The sequence below is a fragment of the Lepisma saccharinum genome, chromosome 22 (assembly GCF_977018435.1).
Source record: "Lepisma saccharinum chromosome 22, izLepSacc3.1, whole genome shotgun sequence".
In the NCBI taxonomy this organism is placed as follows: Eukaryota; Metazoa; Arthropoda; class Insecta; order Zygentoma; family Lepismatidae; genus Lepisma; species Lepisma saccharinum.
Genome location: NC_139250.1, coordinates 34,443,301 through 34,463,771, shown reverse-complemented (window position 1 = coordinate 34,463,771; position 20,471 = coordinate 34,443,301). Strand labels below are relative to the sequence as shown.

General features: G+C 36.7%; 1 protein-coding gene across 3 annotated transcripts in view; it reads left to right on the top strand.

The window, feature by feature from the left end:
* Positions 1–616: 616 nt before the first annotated feature.
* LOC146004966 ((E3-independent) E2 ubiquitin-conjugating enzyme UBE2O) overlaps positions 617–20,471 on the top strand; it is a 118,826-nt gene continuing 98,971 nt past the window's right edge. Inside the window, exon 1 of one of the 3 annotated variants that reach the window (XM_083144043.1) lies at positions 617–920. In XM_083144043.1, coding sequence (XP_083000169.1) covers positions 711–920 — 210 coding nt within the window. In that variant the 5' untranslated portion in view covers positions 617–710. The remainder of the gene's footprint in view (positions 921–20,471) is intronic. The other 2 variants (XM_083144042.1, XM_083144044.1) reach the window with 2 other exon arrangements.

The following is a 20,471-nucleotide window of genomic DNA, read 5'->3' as shown; positions in this document are numbered from 1 at the left end:
ACGCTTATTCTTACTGCTGACACGTGCGTGGCAGCAGACTCGGCCAATTAATTTACACAGATTTAATGAAAAGACAGGGTTGCCAAACAAAAAGAATTATCACAAACTATAAAATATCAAGTACAAAAATGTGTTTTAAACACTTCTAAAAAAAACATGTTTAAAACACATTGTTTTAAACGTTTAAAACATTTGTAAAAAAACAAAGTGTTTTAAACACTTTTGTTTTAAACATTCCAACCCTGCTGCTCACGGATCCCATTCCTCCCACTATATGGCTTCTTTACGGATATGCAAGAAGATGTAATTTGACGATCTAACAAACAGTATAAATAAATATCTATAGATTTTTTTTTCATTCTTGTGAAATGTAAGTGAATAGCGAACTAAATACATATTTAAAAAAAACTCAGAAAGATGACTAAAATCGACTACCAGTTGATAGGGTCAGAAAAAGAAGAAGAATTGACTAGATACAGTTATCGCAATCTCCCTTGCATTTTGCAGTTCATTTGTTTTATTAATACTAAAGCCGAATTTGCGATGCTGTTATTTTTGTTTTAGTAATTAATAATATATGTTTCATCGACAAATTTGAATAAAACGTTTGTATTTTTCTTGGTTTCGAAGGAACGATTTTCTTTTCTGCTATATAATTGATCTTCTAGTATTTGTATTGATTCATTTCCCCCGGTTTGACTGCACTCAACATGGCTGCGGAGTATCAATACTTCTACGAGGATGAGGTCTACCGTTTTAATAAGAAAGGGAATATTGAGTTTGGTATGGTATTAGAAAATGCCGAGTTAGTAAGCAGTGATGAAAATTCCGACGTGGAAGAAGGGGGTCGAATGAAGAAAGGGCACATACGTGTTGCGTGGCATCCAAAAGGAGTCGAAGAAGTAATTGCAGAACGAAAGGTAAGTTACAATATTTTCACAAAATTCTAGCATTGTTCCTGCATTACAGTAAACTAAAGTTACTATTATTATTGTTCATTAATCGTTCGATAAAATTAGTACCAAATAGTGTAAGTATAGTGTTACTTAGCGGATTTTGGCCGTAACATATTTTCGTCTACGTTGTATCAGGTTCGAATCCTGACATTGTGTATTCGTGTGTCGAACTGTTGCATATGATAAAGACTTCGTAAATGTAAACATTGATTGTAATGAGTTTATTCTTTATCTATATTATCGTAGAGTAGTCATGTACACTTTCTATTGTTCCCTAATGTAGCTACTGAAATTAAGTAGGTTAATTCAAACTAAAGAGGTGAATGTCAATCTGGCGAAGGGTTTTGGACGTTGAAAAATGTATCATATGCCACATGCCAGAAATAACGTTGATTCCTCTCAGTATAGAGTAACAAATATATATTTTAGGCAATTTCTACTCAACTATAATTGTGTTCAATTTGTTCACAAATTTTATTTGAAAAGATGCATAGGCCTAGAAGGAATATAGATTATCATGGTTAGCTCGCATATTGCTGATACAAGTAAATGAGAAATTTATTTGTAAGTTTATTACACCAAGACCATTTATTCAGGCATGAAAGGTAGGAGATACCATCTTTTCCTTGCACAGAGGGAGGGGTGAAAGTCTTGGTTGCCAATAGTTGCAAGGAAAAGTCACTGTAGCAATGTGGTTTCTGTCATCAGATCTCTTTCCCTATCACAGTCAGGGCAGCACCCCAAGCACACATATTTCAACTTGTAAGGACAGCATAGCAGTTTTTCAACACTCTGACATACCACCAATGCCTCATTTTAGTCACCGATTATATGCAAAGTAAACAAAACTTCTACAATGATAGAGTGTATTTGCAGAGTATAACTTTATTCATGCTGTAAATTGTGCTTTTTGCGGGGTAGGCAGTGGTGCTTCTATTGATAAGATGTACGTTTCCTTCATTTCAATTCAAAATTCCACTATTCTTTTAGGCTGCAACTATTTTCACCAGCAAAAGTATATCATAACATTGTATTTTATCTTATTTTATTACATGCCAGTGTTGCTGAACTTACTGGTAAGATGTTATTTTAAATTTAAAATGGGCGTTACTACTACTGTCACCAGGTAGTGAGAAGTTCAGAAATTGCATGACCAGGTGTTGGGAAGTATTTACAGAAGTAATTTTCATGCTAATAGCCCTAAGCATGACCTGCCTAACCTAACAATAAAAGCATTTAGGAACATAATACCCCTTCATACTTAGTTCATGTGACATATTAGCAGCACTGGTCCTTATCAGGACACATTGTGGTATTTTTCCAACTCCATAACATGCAGAAAGAAAGTAGTAGTCTCCTGCATGAAAGTAAATGCACACCGATGAAAGCTTCATACACATACACTACAGAATAGTACACACATCTGTGTAGCAGGACAGGGCAGGTTGTAGATCATGCTCTTGCATAGCTTAAAATCTGGTGAAAATAGCTCAAAAAGCTAGCTTCACCACCCGGTGAAGGTAGTCACTCCGTTCTTTTATTTCTACCATAGTGATTATTCATAGTAATAAAAACAGGCTAGTTAAAATCAGTGATAAACAAATGAAAGTAGTTTAAGAATCCTTGTCTAAATGAATAATAATAATAAAAAAACACCTTTGGTTAAATTTTCGTATCCGCAAAACGTACTTTTCAATTTTACAGGAGAAAGTACTTACCGAAATGAGTTTCTGTATACTTTACGAAGGTCTTGGAAGTGTTTTTTCCCCCTCGCTTAATATATTTTGCCGGTAAATCATGTATTTTTCAACATTAATGTGCCTCCGATGCACGAAAGCTGTTGCTTCTATGTCCTTCCACTCCGTGAATCAAATGTTGCATGCGTTTGATGATGTAACCCCTGGTCAGTGTTTTCAACCACATCGTTGTTTTCTAAGAACATGACAATTTTGTAGATTTTAACTCTGTTTGCCTAACCTAACCTTGCCATGCATGGTTCGTGGGGCTATCCGTGAATTTTTCCACCATATTGCATGTAACGCAAGGGAAAATGAACAAACAAGAATTACTCGATATGTCGAAAGTTGAGATTATTTGCATGAAAAAAACGAAATGGCACCTTGAAAAATCCTTAGGAATGCAGAATACGTAAGTACCAATGTGAAAAAATAAAGGAATTTCAGACGTTTGGCGGTTACTGAAATTTTACCACCTTTTTCTTGACTGATTCATGTCAATTTGTACTTTATATCTGAGTGATGATTTTTCACAATGTTCAGTCTAAGGTAATAAAATGTTGAATAATTTGACTCGCCTAGTGTGTACATTTTTTTTTTCAAATGTTTGGAAGTTAGATTTTCTTTGGCATAAGGAACCCATTGTGATCTCATTATGAAAATTGGCACTTAAGTAGTCGGTACTACTTTACTATACCTGAGACACCTGGGAATAATTTCTTTCGCACTTTTTTACATTGCTAACGTACTATTCTGCATTCCGGAACACTTCTTTAGGTGAAATAATTTAATTTGTTAGGAAAGTAATGTATATTTCTTACATTTACGAGTACTTACTGTTCTTGTTTATTTCCACACACAACATGGCGATAGCTTACCGAAAAACCATTGACGTTAGCCCAAAAATTCACGATAGCTCCACAAACCATCACGGGGACGAGGTATGCCTACTAGGTTAGGTTAAGCCTGTTAGGTTTGATTCCATTAGCACTCCTTTCGTTCAATTAAGCATATACGGACAATACGAGAGCGTATTCTGCTCTCATGCAGGAAGCAAATGGCGGCAGCAGCAATAGCGCGTCGGAAATAGATCTTCGTACAAAACCACATGCAATCGCATTAAAATGAATCAAAATTACATTCCCAAACATCAACAACGCTACAGAAAATGATTTGCGTAAGTACTTTCTCCTGTAAATTTGAAGAAATCTGTCTCAGGTATAGTAAAGTGTTACCAAGTAGTCAATTCATGTATTTAAATCATACATTTCTTCAAAGAAAATTGAAAGAGGTGCTTTAAGATTTCAAAAAAGTTTTTGAAAAATTACAAAATTCGGTACTATTATAGTATGGGGGTGACACCTATAAATCATATATTTTGCACTTTTTTACATTGCTAACGTAATATTTTGGAATGCGGAACATTTCCTAAGGTGAAATAATGCATTTCTAACTAAAATAATGGGTAATTATGCGATATAGCCCAAACACCTGTCACTCGTTTATTTCGTTCATTTTAGCATTGATACTTACCTATTCTGCATTGCTGAAGATTCTTTGAGGTGAAGTTATGCCTTTTTCCATAAAATAGTCTCAACTTTTCATATTACGAGTCATTATTTGTCTTCCTTGTTCCGCTTGGGTAACAGACAATATGGTGTGCACTCGTCATGGATCATTGCACGTCGTGCTTGTGTTTTGTCGATTTGGAGTGGGTATGCAGAGTTTCAATCTTCTTAACCAAAAAATATCAATTTCGTGTTCATTATGTCATCACAAACTATTCACGGATAGCCCCCAAAAAACCATTCACGATAGCCCCAAAAACCATTCACGATAGCCCCACAGACCATTTCCGGCAAGGTTAGGTTAGGTAAGTGTAGTTAAAAAAAAAATTCTCACAAAATAAGGCACGTTTGGAAACACTGGCGAGACCGTGTGACTTTGGATGCTCACGCCGTCTGCAGGTACATAATGGGAACAACGGCAAAATGTTGTCGCTTTACAGAAAATGCAAGTTCCTTACATAAAATGTGATTATTTTTTGTTCTGCAGCATTCTATGGTGAAGCTTTCAGTTTCCGCGAAAGAATATACCTCGAAGAACTTCGACAATGCTACAGAAACTGATTTCAGTAAGTATTTTCTCTTGTAAATTTGAAGAAATCTATTCGGGCTATACTATCGCATATTTACCAAATAATGTATATTTCTTACATTTACGAGTACTTACTGTTACTCGTTATTTCAATTCTGTAACACATTATGGCGTGCGATAGCAAACTGATTCAGGGCACGTTGTGAGAGTGTTTTGTCGATTTATGCAGTTTTGCAACCTCGTAGACCGGAAAATACCTACTTTCGTGCCCGGATTTGAAATAGTGCTAATACCTCACACAAACCATTGAGGTTAGCCCCAAAAACCATTTTCCTTAAGGTTAGGTTAAGTTAGGTTAGGCAAGCATAGTTAAAAAAATAAGAAAGAAATAAAAATACTCGACACGTCATGTTCTAGTGAAAACACGCCGAGTTTGAAACACTGACCATGTGGTTACATCATCTAACACATTGAACATTGTGCTCTCGTGCAGAAAGCAAATGGCGGCAGCAGAAACAGCGCATCGGACAGAGATTTTCGCAGAAAACAACGTGTATTCTCATTAAAATGGATCAAAACTACATTCACGAACTTCCACAACGCTACAGAAAATTATTTTCGTAAGTAATTTCTCCTGTAAATTTGAAGAAATCCGTCACCCCTATACTATAATGTTACCCAAAATTCAAATGTTTGTTGAGTTTTTGAAAGTGAATGTCTAAGAAACTAAGAGCCCAAAGAATCTGAAATTTTGTATTTTTGTCGTCTTGATAGGTAGGCTACAATGAATGAACAAGAGGTCTGAATAGTAAAGTTTGTGAATTTTTTTTTTTTATTGGTTGATTTGACATGGGAGTGACCCAGCTTGAACTTTCTCCACAATTACCTTCCTAGGTTCTCTGTGTTTTCTTGCAGCATTTTCTTTCCACTTAATACTTTGGAGGCACCCAGTGGTTCGAATCCCGTTTTAAACTGTAGGCCCAGTCCTGATTGGCCTTGCTGTGCATAAAGTGGACTTAGAACACCAAATCAACCAACCAACAACCAATTATTTAATACTTACTCAATTTGCCCAATTTTGCATATTCCAATCAAAAGTGACAAATCGACCAATTAAAATCCTTGAGGCCAGATCATTTTCATACACATTTTTTCTAGAGAGTAACCCCACTGTGCCACTTGTCTTGGCTGCATATGCTTTGTTACTTCTTCTTCTTCTTCCTCTAGTCCCCTTCTGCCATCATAGTGTAGGGTTGGTTGCCTCGATCCTTCTCATCATTCTCTTCATCATATTTATTGTCTTATTCCTTTCTCTTCCAATCTTTTCCATTCTGTCTTCAAACATTATCCTTGGTCTTCCTTTACCTCTCCTACCTTGCACCTTTACTTCTAGAATTTGCTTTACCTTTTTGTCTTCATTCATTCTGAATACATGTCCCCACCACTTTAGCTGTCTCTTTTCAATTATTTTCTCTAGCGACTCCTGTTCCACTTCTCTTCTTATTCTTTCATTCCTCACTTTATCTCTCCTAGTCTTATTAACAGCTCTTCTCAGGTATTTCATTTCACTAGCCTGAATTTTACTCAGATGTTTATCTTGAAGTGGTAAACTTTCCATTCCATATGTTAATGTAGGGACCAATACTGATTTGTATAGCTGCATTTTTGTCTTTACTGCCACTTCTTTCTTTCCCATTGTTGTTTTACTGAACTGATAATATACTGTATTTGCTTTTCTTTTCCTATTTAGGATTTCTTCATCACACCTACCATCACTTGTTATGATGGTTCCTAAATATTCATATTCATATTCCTCCAAGTTCTCGTTTCTATATCTAATTGCTATTTCATGATCTCTTCCCCTTTTGCTTTGTTACAATGCCATTAATGTAGTGCTCCCAGCAAGAAAATGAAATTTGGAGTCATTTGACTTCAATCGTGTAATAATATTTGTGCGTCAGATCAAATTTTGGATCATCAGAATTCTTGTTTCATAATTATCAAACAAATTTAAATGGATAATGAGCTTTCATTTCATTCCTTTCAGAGCATTTTTTTCCGGAATTTTTTTTCTGTACCCTAAAAGGTAGATAAATATTTATATAGGTGTTTATTTAATTTTTTATCAAAGCTATTCTTATTATTACTATAGGTAATCACATTTCTTTCAAAAAAGTAAAGGAGGTGCTTTTGAGATTTAAAAACGATAGTTTTTGAAAAATTATAAGATTCAAATACCATAGTCATGTTAAATTTCAAATTAAAGCTCATTAAAAACAGAAGGGAATGAATAAAAAATAACACCTTTTTCTTGACTGTTTCATTTCAATTTGTAGTTGAAATTTGATTGACGATTTTTCACAATGTTCACCCTAATGAAATTTTGAGCTGCACGTAACTGTTCTTAACGTTACTTCTAATGCAGAAAAGTAATTCTGTTAGAGTTAGAATTAGTTACTGCCTAAGCCTGACCTCATGGGAGCTCTTCTTGTGAGGGTATGATTGACACCCTGGCACATGAACACTGGCCCTCTCTTCTCATAGATGATTCACCTTCATGGTAGGGGCTATTCACACTTCTGCAAATGAAACTTACAGACTTAAAGTCTGAAACAGAACGGGACCCTGTCATTACAAAGTGACAATGTTGCCACTACACCATCAAGGGGGTCGCTCTGTAAGGTAAGTGGTGTGTTCTGATTGAAAGCATGCGGGATCCCGAAAAGTCAGGACCGGGATCAGAAAAAAAATTCCCATCCCGATCCTGACTTTGGTGAATGACTTTCTGATTTTCAGGATTGGGAAATACCGAATGGTCATTTTAAAAGTTAAATCTCCGACTTTTTCTACATTGTGAGTTTCTGGATATTATCGGAAACCGTTAGTCTTTATTCTATTAATGCAAAAACAATCACTTAAGGTGAAAATGATGTGTAGAATTTGGATTTCCAGAGCTTCGGGAAATTTGGGACATTTCCTGTACCGATAATTTCCCGACTTTGTCAGGAAATTGCCAATTCTTCCCATCCTGAATGTCTGGATTTAAAAAATTTCCCGATCCCATCCCGACCAAAATAATTCTGTCCCGCACACCCCTAGTTCTGATACACAGGATATTGAGATCCCTATTATCCTGAGTTGCACTTCAAAATATTTAAGAATTTTGCTGCGTAATTACATTTTATTAAAAGTGTTAATATCTTGGTGTGTACATTGATGCTCCATGTCTTGAGAGACTGGCTTAAATGAATGTAAACTACATGCTGCTTCCTGGAAAAGAGGAGAATCATGATCTTTCCTTCCTTCACAAAGACACAAGTAGGGAAATATACAGGGCTAGACTAAAAATTTCAGCTTGCCGACTGTGATCTTTTTCTGTAATATTGCAGTTTTTTAAGTTTTAGTGTACAAAACTTTCAAGATTCTAAGTTCAAATTGCAGTACAGCATAAGTTAGCAATTTTTTTTTATCAACGTCGTTATGAACATTCTATAGAATCAGTAATAATTTCTTACTCTTTGTCCCCCCAACCCCCATTTCCTGCTTTCTCACATAATTTAGCGATGCTTTGAATACAGTGATGCTCAATTTATAGACTGACTGATTTGCTTTATTTTACTTCACTTTTAGTGCCACTTTTGGCTAATTTGCAAAGATGGTGATGAATGACGATATGATGAAATTGATGAATGAACACTCATAAACATCCAAGCCCAGTTCGGGATTCGAAACCGGGACCCCTGGCTTCGTAGCGCAATGTACTAACTACACCGCCACAGGGGCTGGCTCAGCTTGTTATAGTATCCACAATTACTAGTAGGTGGTTTCCTGGCGCCTAGCTCTGGAGAAGATTTTTTGAGCACTGGAAATATATTTGAAAGAACAACCTCATCTTTTATAAAAAGAAGCAATATTGAATTGGAAACACTTCAGCATCAATGCAGAAGCTGGTATTCAAGACTCATGAGAAAGCTGCACAGCTTTTAAGGCCATCAGTACCCAAAGGAAAGCAAGTGTTAGACATATGTCTTCGAAGAATTAACATAGGGTTTGGTTCTGTGGCTGTTTGCCATCCGAAAAACTATTCCTTGTCTATTTTGAGTTCTCAAGACAACTGTTTCTGAGCTGGCAATTTGTTAAAAAAAGTATATATTGGCATTATTATGCCTCCATTAACCTTTTGGTGCCCAAGGCCATTTTCACATGTAACCCCCTTGATGCCCAAGCCGATTTTGTGCCAAATGCAGAGTTTCGATTAAGTGAATTAAATTAATTGCCCTAGAGAGATGAGTGATATACCATTGTACGCGGAATGAACCAGAGATTTAGACTATATAAAATTTAAGCAAATTCGGCGTATATGTGGCAGGGGGGAGGGGGCTAACTCTCAAAATTCCAAAATTTCGGAAAAAAAAAATGGTCCCCCCACCCTCCCCTCAGGAAAAAAGTACATGACAGTGTCGACATGCACATGGAAATGATCGCTGACATGTAAGGAAAACAAAAATATTTGCATTATTATCATATGACCAATGTAACTTGAGTTGTACTCTCAAAAGGAATGGTCAGCACGCCACTGATTCCAGCTTCAAAATGCAGCGGTACCTTGAAATGACTTTAACTCAGAGACTATTTGCCTTGGAGATATGAACGATATACTGTTGTACGCAGAATGAATTACAGATTCAGACGATATATAATTTATGCACATTCGGCATATACCGTGCGTCCATTTCGATCTGCAGCCGAGAGATCGGGAGAAACGTGGCGGGCGGCGCTGACGGAGGTGCCGACATTTGCGGCCTGTAATGCCCGCATATTTTTATGGACATATGCAGACATTTATATAAATATTGCAAAACTAGCACTAATCTGTGTTATAAGAGTTGTTCAAAGTGATGTCCACCTACATTCACACATTCCTGGCATCGTTTGATGAAATTTTGATTCACACGCAAAAGTTCTTCCGTAATTCTTCCTAGTTCTGCCTTTATATTGTCTTTTAGTTCGTTAATGCTATGAGGGTTATTTCGGTAGACTCTATTTTTCAAGGTTCCCCACAAATAATAGTCACATACGGTAAGATCTGGCGAACGTGAAGGCCATAAACCTCTTGAAATTATTCTGTCATCAAACACCTCCCTTATAGCGTCCAAAGAATCAGCGGCGGTATGTGCTGTGGCCGAATCTTGTTGAAAATACCCATATTGTTGACACGCCCATCTCCTGTGAAACACGGCGTAGAGGTTTGTTTGGAGAACGTTCTAACGCTGCACCAATTTCATCGAGTTTTGCTTCGGTTAGAATCCGTCGTTTTTGCTTAGGTGTTTTAAAATTTAACGATCCAGTTTCTCGTAATTTAAGGACAAGACGTCTAACCGTATCTCTATGTGGAGGTGAAACGCCTGGGAATTCCTGTACAAATTGCCTACAGACGTCTCGACACGAGTCTGTTTTCACCTAAGTGTCATACATAAAAATTCTTTGTTCTAACGTGAACCTTGCGGCTGGCATTCCAATCGTCTGACTGACACAATACACATACACACTGCAATAACACAAACAAGTAACGGCAAGTAACCAAGAATAACACTCTTACGCACAGTACGAAATTAACACGCTCTTGGTTTACATCTGGCTGCCACTATATTCACAGCTCTGTAGTCGCGAAGGAACAAAAAACTTGAGCTAGGAGATTTCGGATTGCAAGGAAGCTCACGAACACCATTAGCTTTTAACGGTTCGTCTGCAGCGTAATCTTGATCCAGTGTTGCACATTCGAAACCTCCAAACGATCCCCATCGACACAAAACTCTTTCAAGGATATAAACTTAAGCAGGACGTTACTGGTCAAAACTATGATTAAAATGTTTTACAGAGTATTATCTGTGGCTCTTAATATAATTTCTAAAGCGTATTTATTTGTGTATATAAGGGTGGAACTTGGAAGAATAACAGAAGAACTTTTGCGTGTTATAACACAGGTTAGTGCTCGTTTTGCAAGATGTCCACAAAAATAAGCGGGCATTACAGGCCTCAAATGTTGGCATCTCCGTCAGCGCCGCCCGCCACGTTTCTCCCGATCTCTCGGCTGCAGATCGAAATGGACGCACTGTATATAAAGGGGGGGAAATCCCCTGAAAATACTTTTTTTTAAAAAAATGGGGTTTCGCCCCCCCCCCCCGGCCCGCCCAAAAAAAAAGGATATGAAAAGTTCAAAATGCACATAGAAATTATCGCTGGCATGTAAGAAACAGAAAAATATTTGCATCATTGCCGTATGACCAATGTATCGCGAGTTGTACCCCTGAAACGAAAGGCTTGTACGCCACTGTCTCAATCTTCGGAATAGAGTTACATTGAATTGACTACAGCTCAGAAACTAAATGCCCTAGAGGTATGAAAGATATACCATTGTACGTAGAATGAATCACAGAATCAGACGATATATAATTAATGCACATTCGGCGTACATATGGGGGGGGGGGAAATCCCCTCAAAAATACTTTTCTTAAAAAAAATGGTGTTTCCCCCTGGCCCCCCGAAAAAAATATCAGAATACACAAAATGCAAAATGTATACAAATTTGGCGTATATATGGAGGGGGAAGGGAGAAAAACCCCAAAAATTATTTTAAAAAATTGTCACTTCACCCAAAAATTGTCCTCGCACTTGGGCACAAAATGACACCTACGCACAACAGTCATGGACGAAAAGCTAGAACGCTGTGAAAAATGAGCGCCGATTCTTGCAGCTGCTTGAAATTCTATTTTTAGACAATGCAGGGTAACCCCTGTTGCAACTTGTGGACACTTGTGCTAAAAACAAAGGTTTCCTTCAGCGTGCTTCGAAATTCCATATTCACAACGCAGATTCAACAACCAGTCTTCCCCCCCCCCCCTTCCCTCCCTGCTTGCACCCTCACGGAAAACTTTCATTTTGACATCCGATACTGATAAACAAGATTCCTTCGAATGCAGTTAACAGGAGGGAGTGAAAAGCATTGCTTTAGAACAACAAAGCCAGTCTTACGTTGTCGGCAAAAATTTGACCTTGAAGAGAGACACAAAAAAGAAGTCCCTTTTCCCCTCCATTTTCATGAAGACAAAAAAAATGCAAAATAACATTTCTGTTAAATACATGTGTTAGGAACAATATATATAAAAAAAATCGAAATTCTAGCCAAAAATAGAAAAGTTATAACGTAAAAACTACGACCTTGACACAGCATCTCGATCGAGACGCTTGGTACCGGGAGGGTTACATTTTGGTATCTCGATCGAGACGCTTGGGTCCCAAAAGGTTAATGCTTATTGGTTGTTCATTTCTTCTTCTTTTTTTTTTTTTTTGTTATTGTGGTTATGATTACCTCGAAAAGAAATATAAAAAAGGAAACGAACAGATGGAACAAACACAAAAGACATGTATGCCTTAGACAACTACATTCAACCACAAAGATTATTGTGTCAACTGTAATTACCGTGTTTTATAATTATTGTATTTTATATGCACCCACATGAATTTTTCCTATAAACTACCCACAATGTCGGACAAGACTTTGAACACAAATCTTGCAGGAGACAAGTTCACATGCATAGCCTACACCACAGGCTGGGTGCCTCAGAGTACTGATAGCCTTGTCTGCAATGACCAGTGACCTTCATTCCCTGCACTCTGTTTTCAATACTGGAATAATTAAGTGTTTCCAACTCCATTTTGTAAGAGTAGGGGCCGTTCCTTTGTTATTGTGTGTACCTTAATTCTCTTTTGGTGCATTGTGAACAGTCAGCCTTATGGGAAGCTACTGACCTAGAAGATTATTAGGGCTTTAGTGTGTGACCTGAGAATCAAGATGGAAATAAACTTAAAAATCAGGAATATTGGAAAGTGTTAATCCAGGAAGATAAAATCTGGGTTCTACTTATATGCTTAGTTAGCAAGTCAATATATCAATATTTTGTATTTATATTGACTGGCTGAATAAATTAAAACTGACTAGGTACATTAAGAACTGATTGTATAAAGCAGTTTATCCTTGATTAGCCAGTAAAATTGATCTGCAGTCACGCTGAACTCTGATTTTATGTTGTGTAAAAGTTGAACCGAGATTAAGTCCCGGCGATCTGAGGTCAAAGTTAACCCATGAATTTTCCCCGATCAGCAGAGTTTGACTGTAGTTCAGCTGTTGTACCGTGGTTGTACTAACAAATATTTGCTTTAATAATGTGTTGGAAGTAAACGTGTGTGGCAAGATTCAAAGACTGGAGAATCAATTCATAAATTCTGTTTCCATATTAATAATAATAGAGCAGCACCAAGCATGCACAATGAGGTGAACAATGATAAATATTGCTTCCATTTTTCTTTCTTTCCATATATTGTGTGTCATTGTTATTTTCTGTTTGAAATATTGTGTATTTTTTCTTGAAATTTACCTTAAATGACTGCAAGACCATGTTTAATTTAACAATCAGTGAGAGATGAATTCAGAGCAATCAAGTGTAGATACAAACAGAAAATATTAACCTACCTGCTTAAGTTTTCTTTTGTTGATGATATTGTGAAACCTGCATCAGGTGAATAGGGAGTATAAAAATATTACCATTTCAATTTACTGCATCCAGCCTAGTGTCATTGCAAATCAGTTTTGTCCGCATAATGGAATAGAGCATATAACTTGGGATGTAGTGTATATATCTACTGCTTTATGAACTGAGCACGTTGCATTTTAGTTGGTAAAGCTTCCTCTCCTCCTGATATATAAACTACTCTAGTTTACGTCCTTTTCCTAAGGAATACGTGTCATATATCGTTGGAAAGCTTATTTTATAAGGAATTCAACAAAGTAAATCCCAAGGCGAGGAAAAATTTCCTGAAGGAGAAAATCGAGAAAAACCGATGTTGTCCGGATATGGGAGATTGAACGTACTGAGGACATTTTTTGATCAAGAAGCACATATTTAGGGGTGAAATGAGTGCTAATGGAACCTAACGTAACAGACCTAACCTAACCTCGTAGGCATACCTCGTTCCCGTGAATGGTTAGTGGGGCTATCGTGAACAGAAAGTGTAAAAAGAAAAACTTACTTACCGTTAGAGATGCCCGAATGCCGGCTGTGTGCTAGCACGGTTTTGAACAATGCACTGAATTATCACTTTGGATAAACGTATTTTACACCATCTAGAAGTTTTTGGAACCTGTTCTTCTTTGCCAAATTGGCACTCCTTTTCCATTGAAATTCCACTAAATGGTCTGCAAAAGACTCCAAAGGTATTTTTTTTTTTGGAAGAAAACTTTAACCACTCGCCAAATGGATTCAATCCGTTGTGTATGTGTTGAGTCTGGTGCAACAAAACGGTTGTCCGGATCGCTATGATTTACTGTCTTGTTAATATATCCCAGGGAAGACAATCCAAGTTGGGCCTTCCACATGTCTGTGTGTATTTCTGTACCAGGTGCCACATGATGTTGAATTAAATTCAAAAGTATGCCCGCACTGCGTACATTTTCGGAACACACCTCAAGTCGTAAGTCAGTAGAATCATTCTCTAACATTCCAATTACACAGTGTCCTTCAATATGCCGCCCTCGGTAATATTTTCTTTTTCTAAATTTTGATTCATCAATCTGTACAATTTTACCGGGCCCTCCTATCTGTCCTCTTGTCTTCTCATGTTCCACGTAATGAATTACTATTGTTTCCCTACAAAATGAAAACCAGTCACATATTGTTTGTATTGCCGGTCCGCAACCATTGAAATCGGAAGCTTCCCTAGCTGCATTGTCGTATGTTTCATCATATGCCAAGCTGTACATTAAACTGATAGTTGGCAAATCCAAATGAGTCTTTTCAAACCAAGTTCCATCACTTCTTTACTCAACATATCCCGTACCATGGCCCCTTTTTTGACATCGAAACCTTCCCACAACTCCATAATTTACTTCCAGAATCATTTGGCACCTATGTATCCTACAAATCTTTTCCTTCTTCAACAATCCGTTTTCCTCGCACCATGTCAAACACTTGTCTCTAGTCCCAAGCGCTTCCTGTTCCAGAAACCATCCAAGCAGACGTATGCCATTGTGATCTGTGATCATACAGATGTACCATACACAAGCACCATGAACGTGCACCACACGCACCACACCGCGAACGCAAAGAAGCAATCACCATGCAGAACGCATGAACATGCATTCACAATGCAGCCACAAATACGAGCATGCAGTGTTGTTAACTCCCATTGGTTACCACCAAAAGGCAAGAAGGATGTAAACTAGAGTCTAGCCCACACATCTTTTATTTCAAATAATTATTTGTTTTATGATGATGACAAAACATTTTAGGCCTAATTGACATCTGAGAGGACAAACACCATTGTTGTTTCAATATTTTATTCCATTCTGGAAACTGTAGACACATTTTACTTTTGAAAACTTAAATTATTCAATGAAGTGCAAGGAAAATTTCGTATGTTACAGGAATGAATGATCCACCTGTTACTCGTTATTGTATAATTACAAAATAAATGCAACAAACATCTCCTCACATGCACAATAGCATGCAAGGAAAATTTCGTAAGTTACAGGAATGAATGATCCACCTGTTACTCGTTATTGTATAATTACAAAATAAATGCAACAAATATCTCCTCACATGCACAATAGCTCCGAATCCGAGCATAAGGATGTTGTTATATATCTTTTTAGCATAAAAAAGAAATGCAGTTTTTATAAATCTATTTCTAGCATGTTTTCTTCCCTTTGGAACAGATAGTTGCTTTCTTCATTAATGACAAATCATTCACGTGTAACTCAAAGCAGCTATAAATGGCCATATAGTATCTTATTTACGTGATTTTACTAAATTTGTAGTATGTACGAATATTTACTATGTATAGCACCTCACATTTATTCTTTATTCAAATATTAAATACATGTATTTTCCGAAAACAACTTTAAAACATTTGCTGTTCTCCGTTGTATAATTTGTAACATCGCAAGCATAGTAGCGCTATCAGTGTTTTGCCACGTTGCCAAACCTACATTTTTGACCTAAGATCAGAATTTGATGTAAGATCGACAAATTGACAGTTAGCTTTCTGCAACATGATAGACGCTTGAACTTGGTTCATTCCTGGATTGTAGGTCAAATCCGATCTCCAGTTTATACAACCAGCCCTAAATTCACTAATACTTACAAAAAAGCTAACCTAAATAGTGACATCACTTTTTATGCCTCTCCTTCCAAGATAGGCCAGTAGGTAGATACTCACCATTTTCCCATTACCTGTTGTGGCGATTTCATAAGCATGAAAAAATCTGCAGATCATGTGTTTTTCCACTTGCCGTACCCCCTCATCCGGTAAATGGGCAACATTCAGAATAGTTGCAGAAACAATGGAAAGCTCCTCCTATCTAACATCTTGGCTTCTGCATGGTGATGGAAATCCAAGGTCGTGGCATAGACAACCTTGTGTACGACAGAGACAAAATATGGTTGTTGCGTTCTCTTCTTTTGACTGTCAAAGTCACACTGTGCGGGAATAAAAAAAACATTTAGACGACGTAGCACTATGTATCTTGGACATCATGCGTTTCGGGCAAAGAACAAAAAATGTAATTACGACATCCTTCTTTTTACTCTTGCTGGGAGTGGAAGCAGTATCAAGTTTGGTCTCGAACCAGCGAGACACACACTGGCGAACACTCCTTGCCTTCATTCTCTCCTACACCACAAGTTGAAACATACTGTGAATGTGTGTAACTTCCTGTTTTGCACACGATGCGCGGAGGTAGCTAGTGCTGCCACCTAGTGTTGCTTAGCCCAAGCATTTCCACAAACAATAGAAAGAGTATGCCACAACTGATACAGTGGCGGAAAGTGCTGAATTGTGACGATTTATTGACACAACAAAATTATATACTTTGCAGCAATAAAATCGCCACACTGTTTAGCCCCATTTGAAATATATTTCCTGGAAACAGTTTCCGGTGTATATTCAGTAGTTATGCACTGCTCAAAAGTTAGTTACAACACATTTCCCTACTACTAATCCATATTCTGACAGCTTTCTGGCTTTATTTAGCACCTGAGCAGTACTGTGAGTTCACAGCAAGAATGCTATGTTTTTAGGTAAGCTGCTCTGGTTCTTTAATCTCTCATTGGCTACTCACTCTGTGGAAGAAACAGCCTCCTCTATGGAATACCTACCAAGAAAGCAGAAATTACTTTCTGATGAAGAGAAATAATTTATTGTGTGAATTTGTGAAATAAATTTATAGTAATAACTATATTGGGGAACAAAATCTTGCATATTTACAATTATAGTTATTAGCGTATAATTTTTTTTAATTTATTTATTTAGCAAAGATCCTTAACAGAACATATTGTTCCAATTATAAAGAATCATATGAAAATCATTTATAATAACAAATAAATATACATTTTAAAAATTACAGAATTACACAAAGAAAAAGGTACAGAAAATAGAAATGACTGTAGGTATGTTATACAAAGTAACAGAACAAAATACAAACACAGTATAGTACAATCACAACAGAGTATCGCTAAATAATTTCAGATACAAACATATTATACATCGCACAATAGTCGATGAATATGAAGATTAATTACACAATTTGTACAAATATCAAATCCATATGAGAGTAAATAAGTCATGACTTTAAATACATAGTATTGATAAAAATAATATAATACAAACACAGCTTCAATCAAATTTAGTGTGAATTTAAATGTTAGGCAATGACAATATATTTCCTTTTATTATTGAACTATATGTTATAAAAGGAAGCGCGAAGTCTACTTTATAGTGTTGATTATTAGAATGTTTTTTTTTTCATTTTATCACCATTCAACCTTATCTTCACAATTAACCAGAAGTGGCAGAAAAGCAAAGTAAAATAAGTTAATCAACTGTAGCATGGATTAATTCAATTATTGTCCTTAACAATAACTTGGGTAGCTACAATACATGAGGTCAAAAATTGCCAAAATGTATTTTCCACACTTTTGATTGGAGTTATCTTAAAATGTTAATTTTTATGTTTTAAAAAAATTGAAATTTTAAATTTTCGGTAGACCTCCCTTCCATATACTCTATAAAAAGGTCTTGACGTGCAGATTTCGAATCTCCAATCACTTTCACTGTAGCTCAATTAGGGGCAGAGCGTCCCTTTGATTTTTCTTTTTTCCTCCCAAAAATTTAAAATCATATCTGTGTTCCTAATTAAGTTAGGAGGAAGGTTGATAGCTTGTTGGACTCGGAATGAAGTCCTCTTTCCGATTCTACAATACAAAATGGGGGTTTACATTTAAAATTTCACAGTTGCCCCCACCCCACCCCCAGGGAGCGGGGTGGGGAATCAAGTGTGATATCATTGAATAGCTTTGTTTCACTTATTAAACACGTATTTTTTTGTTTTCCGATTCAATGTGTCTTTCTCACGATATGTGACCGTTCCGGGACTTTTGGACCACCCGGTATATAGGGCGGTGCTCGGGAAATAGTACAAAATATGATATTCACAACTGACACATAGCTATACAAAATGTATTCATGTCTGGTCACTTTACACAAATTATGATTAATGTGACGATATGCATTCCTCTCTGTAGGGTTGCTAGTTGTTGTTATATTATTTCCCAGGGATCACCCTGTATTGGAGTAGCACTTAATTTCAAATTTCGTACCAAAAAGAACCTCATAGAGTGTGCCATTTTTTTGCTACCTGTTGTTGACTGTTGGAGCATGACAGTAAACCATTTCAATCAAAGCAGTTAGTTGTGGAACTGTAGGCGAGAATGATTCTTCTATATTTAGGCAGTTTGCATTGCACCATGAATAAGAATCAGCTTTTTTAATGATTCACTGGTTCATGCTCTTGTAATTTCATTGTCATGTTAGTTTAAAGACAGCCGAAGTGTTACTGCCACATGCTGCAGGTTTCCTAAGTGGAAGTTCACCTTAACACACTTTTTTTTATATCAGATTTTGCCTACTCAGAACCTTCTGGAGCCCTTTTGACTTGCAATATAGGTTACGGAAACTATGAGACTACAGGGATGCGAATGCTGATGAAAGAAAAAATAGTTCAAATTTTCAGCACCAGGTGGAAATGTGGTGCTGAAATCTGGTGCACAATGAACAACATCCTGGGAAATGCTTTGTATGACCATTCATCATGCTGTTTTATTCTTCCAAAGGGTCATTTACATTCACAGCATGCATATCAACACTACTGTACTGATATAAAATACTTCATAAATAATAATTGTGTTCAAAGAGTTGCAACACAGAAGGATCTGGGAGTCATATTTGATGAGAAACTTTCCTTTTCTGAACATATATCCGCAGTCACTAAGGGTTCCATGCATATGTTGGGTGTACTCTATCGTTTTACTGAAATAAACAACCTGTCTGCTCTAGCACTTTTCCAAATTGAATAATGTTCTCCCTTCAAACTTGATAGACTAAATTGTGTTCTAAATTTCTTCCTGGTCATTGTTCGTTACTGAATTTCATCCACTAAACACTTACAAAAGCCCATTCTTCTTAAAATTTTTAAATATCCAACTGCCTCATGAGAGACATAAACTGGCAGACCATGTATTCCTGCATAAAATAGTTGATGGTTCTTCTGTGATCGCCTTATTCAGGAAATTCCATTTCAAGTGCCATCTCGCACAACAAGAAGCACTCAGCTTTTTGCTTCTCTGAAGCCAAGTTTATCCCTCATACATTATGTTGTTCTTTTTCTACTGTTATACATTCCAATTTAAAATGGCTAACGCTGTATTTGAAATTCTTCGTTAAATAAAGTTTTACACGTCCGACTTCTGGTTGTTATTTCAGCACCACATTTCCACTTGATGGTGAAAATTTGAATAGTACCCTTGACTCTCTGTACCCCCTAGAGAGAGTGAAATATCTTGCATTGTTTATGAAGATTTTGTTGTTTATGAACGTTTTCAGTTGATTTTAGCTCTTGGAAATGTGTTATTGTGTAAAGTACGTTAGCATGTTACTTTACTGTGAAGCAATACAGCCCGAAGGCTTTGCGCAAGTGAACATAGCACCCAAAATGACTTTTACACAACAGCAGCTATAATTTTACGTAGTTAGGTTAGGATTGCTAGGTCTGGTACTGATAGTTATTTTTGGCATGTTATTTTGCCATTTTAGTTTTTACTAACAAAAAGTGGCGAAGGTACTCCAAAATTGCAGGTTTTAACTTACGTGGGCCATTCTTTGGGATCAAAGATCTTCATTATTTGTGCTTTCGTAATGCTGGAACCACTTTTACATTACGTAAAACATTGAAATCTGTCGATGAAAAAAAGTTGATGTAATTCTCGAGTGGGTACAGTGGGTAAACGGCCCCATTTGAACTATTTGTTTCATCAACGTTCACTTCTCCATGGTCTCCATAACTTCTTTTGCATCTTGTTATTTCACTTGGTGGTGAATATTTTCACTGCAATTCCATGGTTCAAACAGGCTCCAGAGTGCTCTTGAGTAGGGGTTCTTTCATTATGACCACCTGATATAAGTTGTAATATTAACTTTTTACATGTACCTTGTTGTTATTCTGAAATCCTTACTATATCATGTGACTTCATTATGAGGTTGAACAAGATTTTTTTAAACTAATATTACTGCT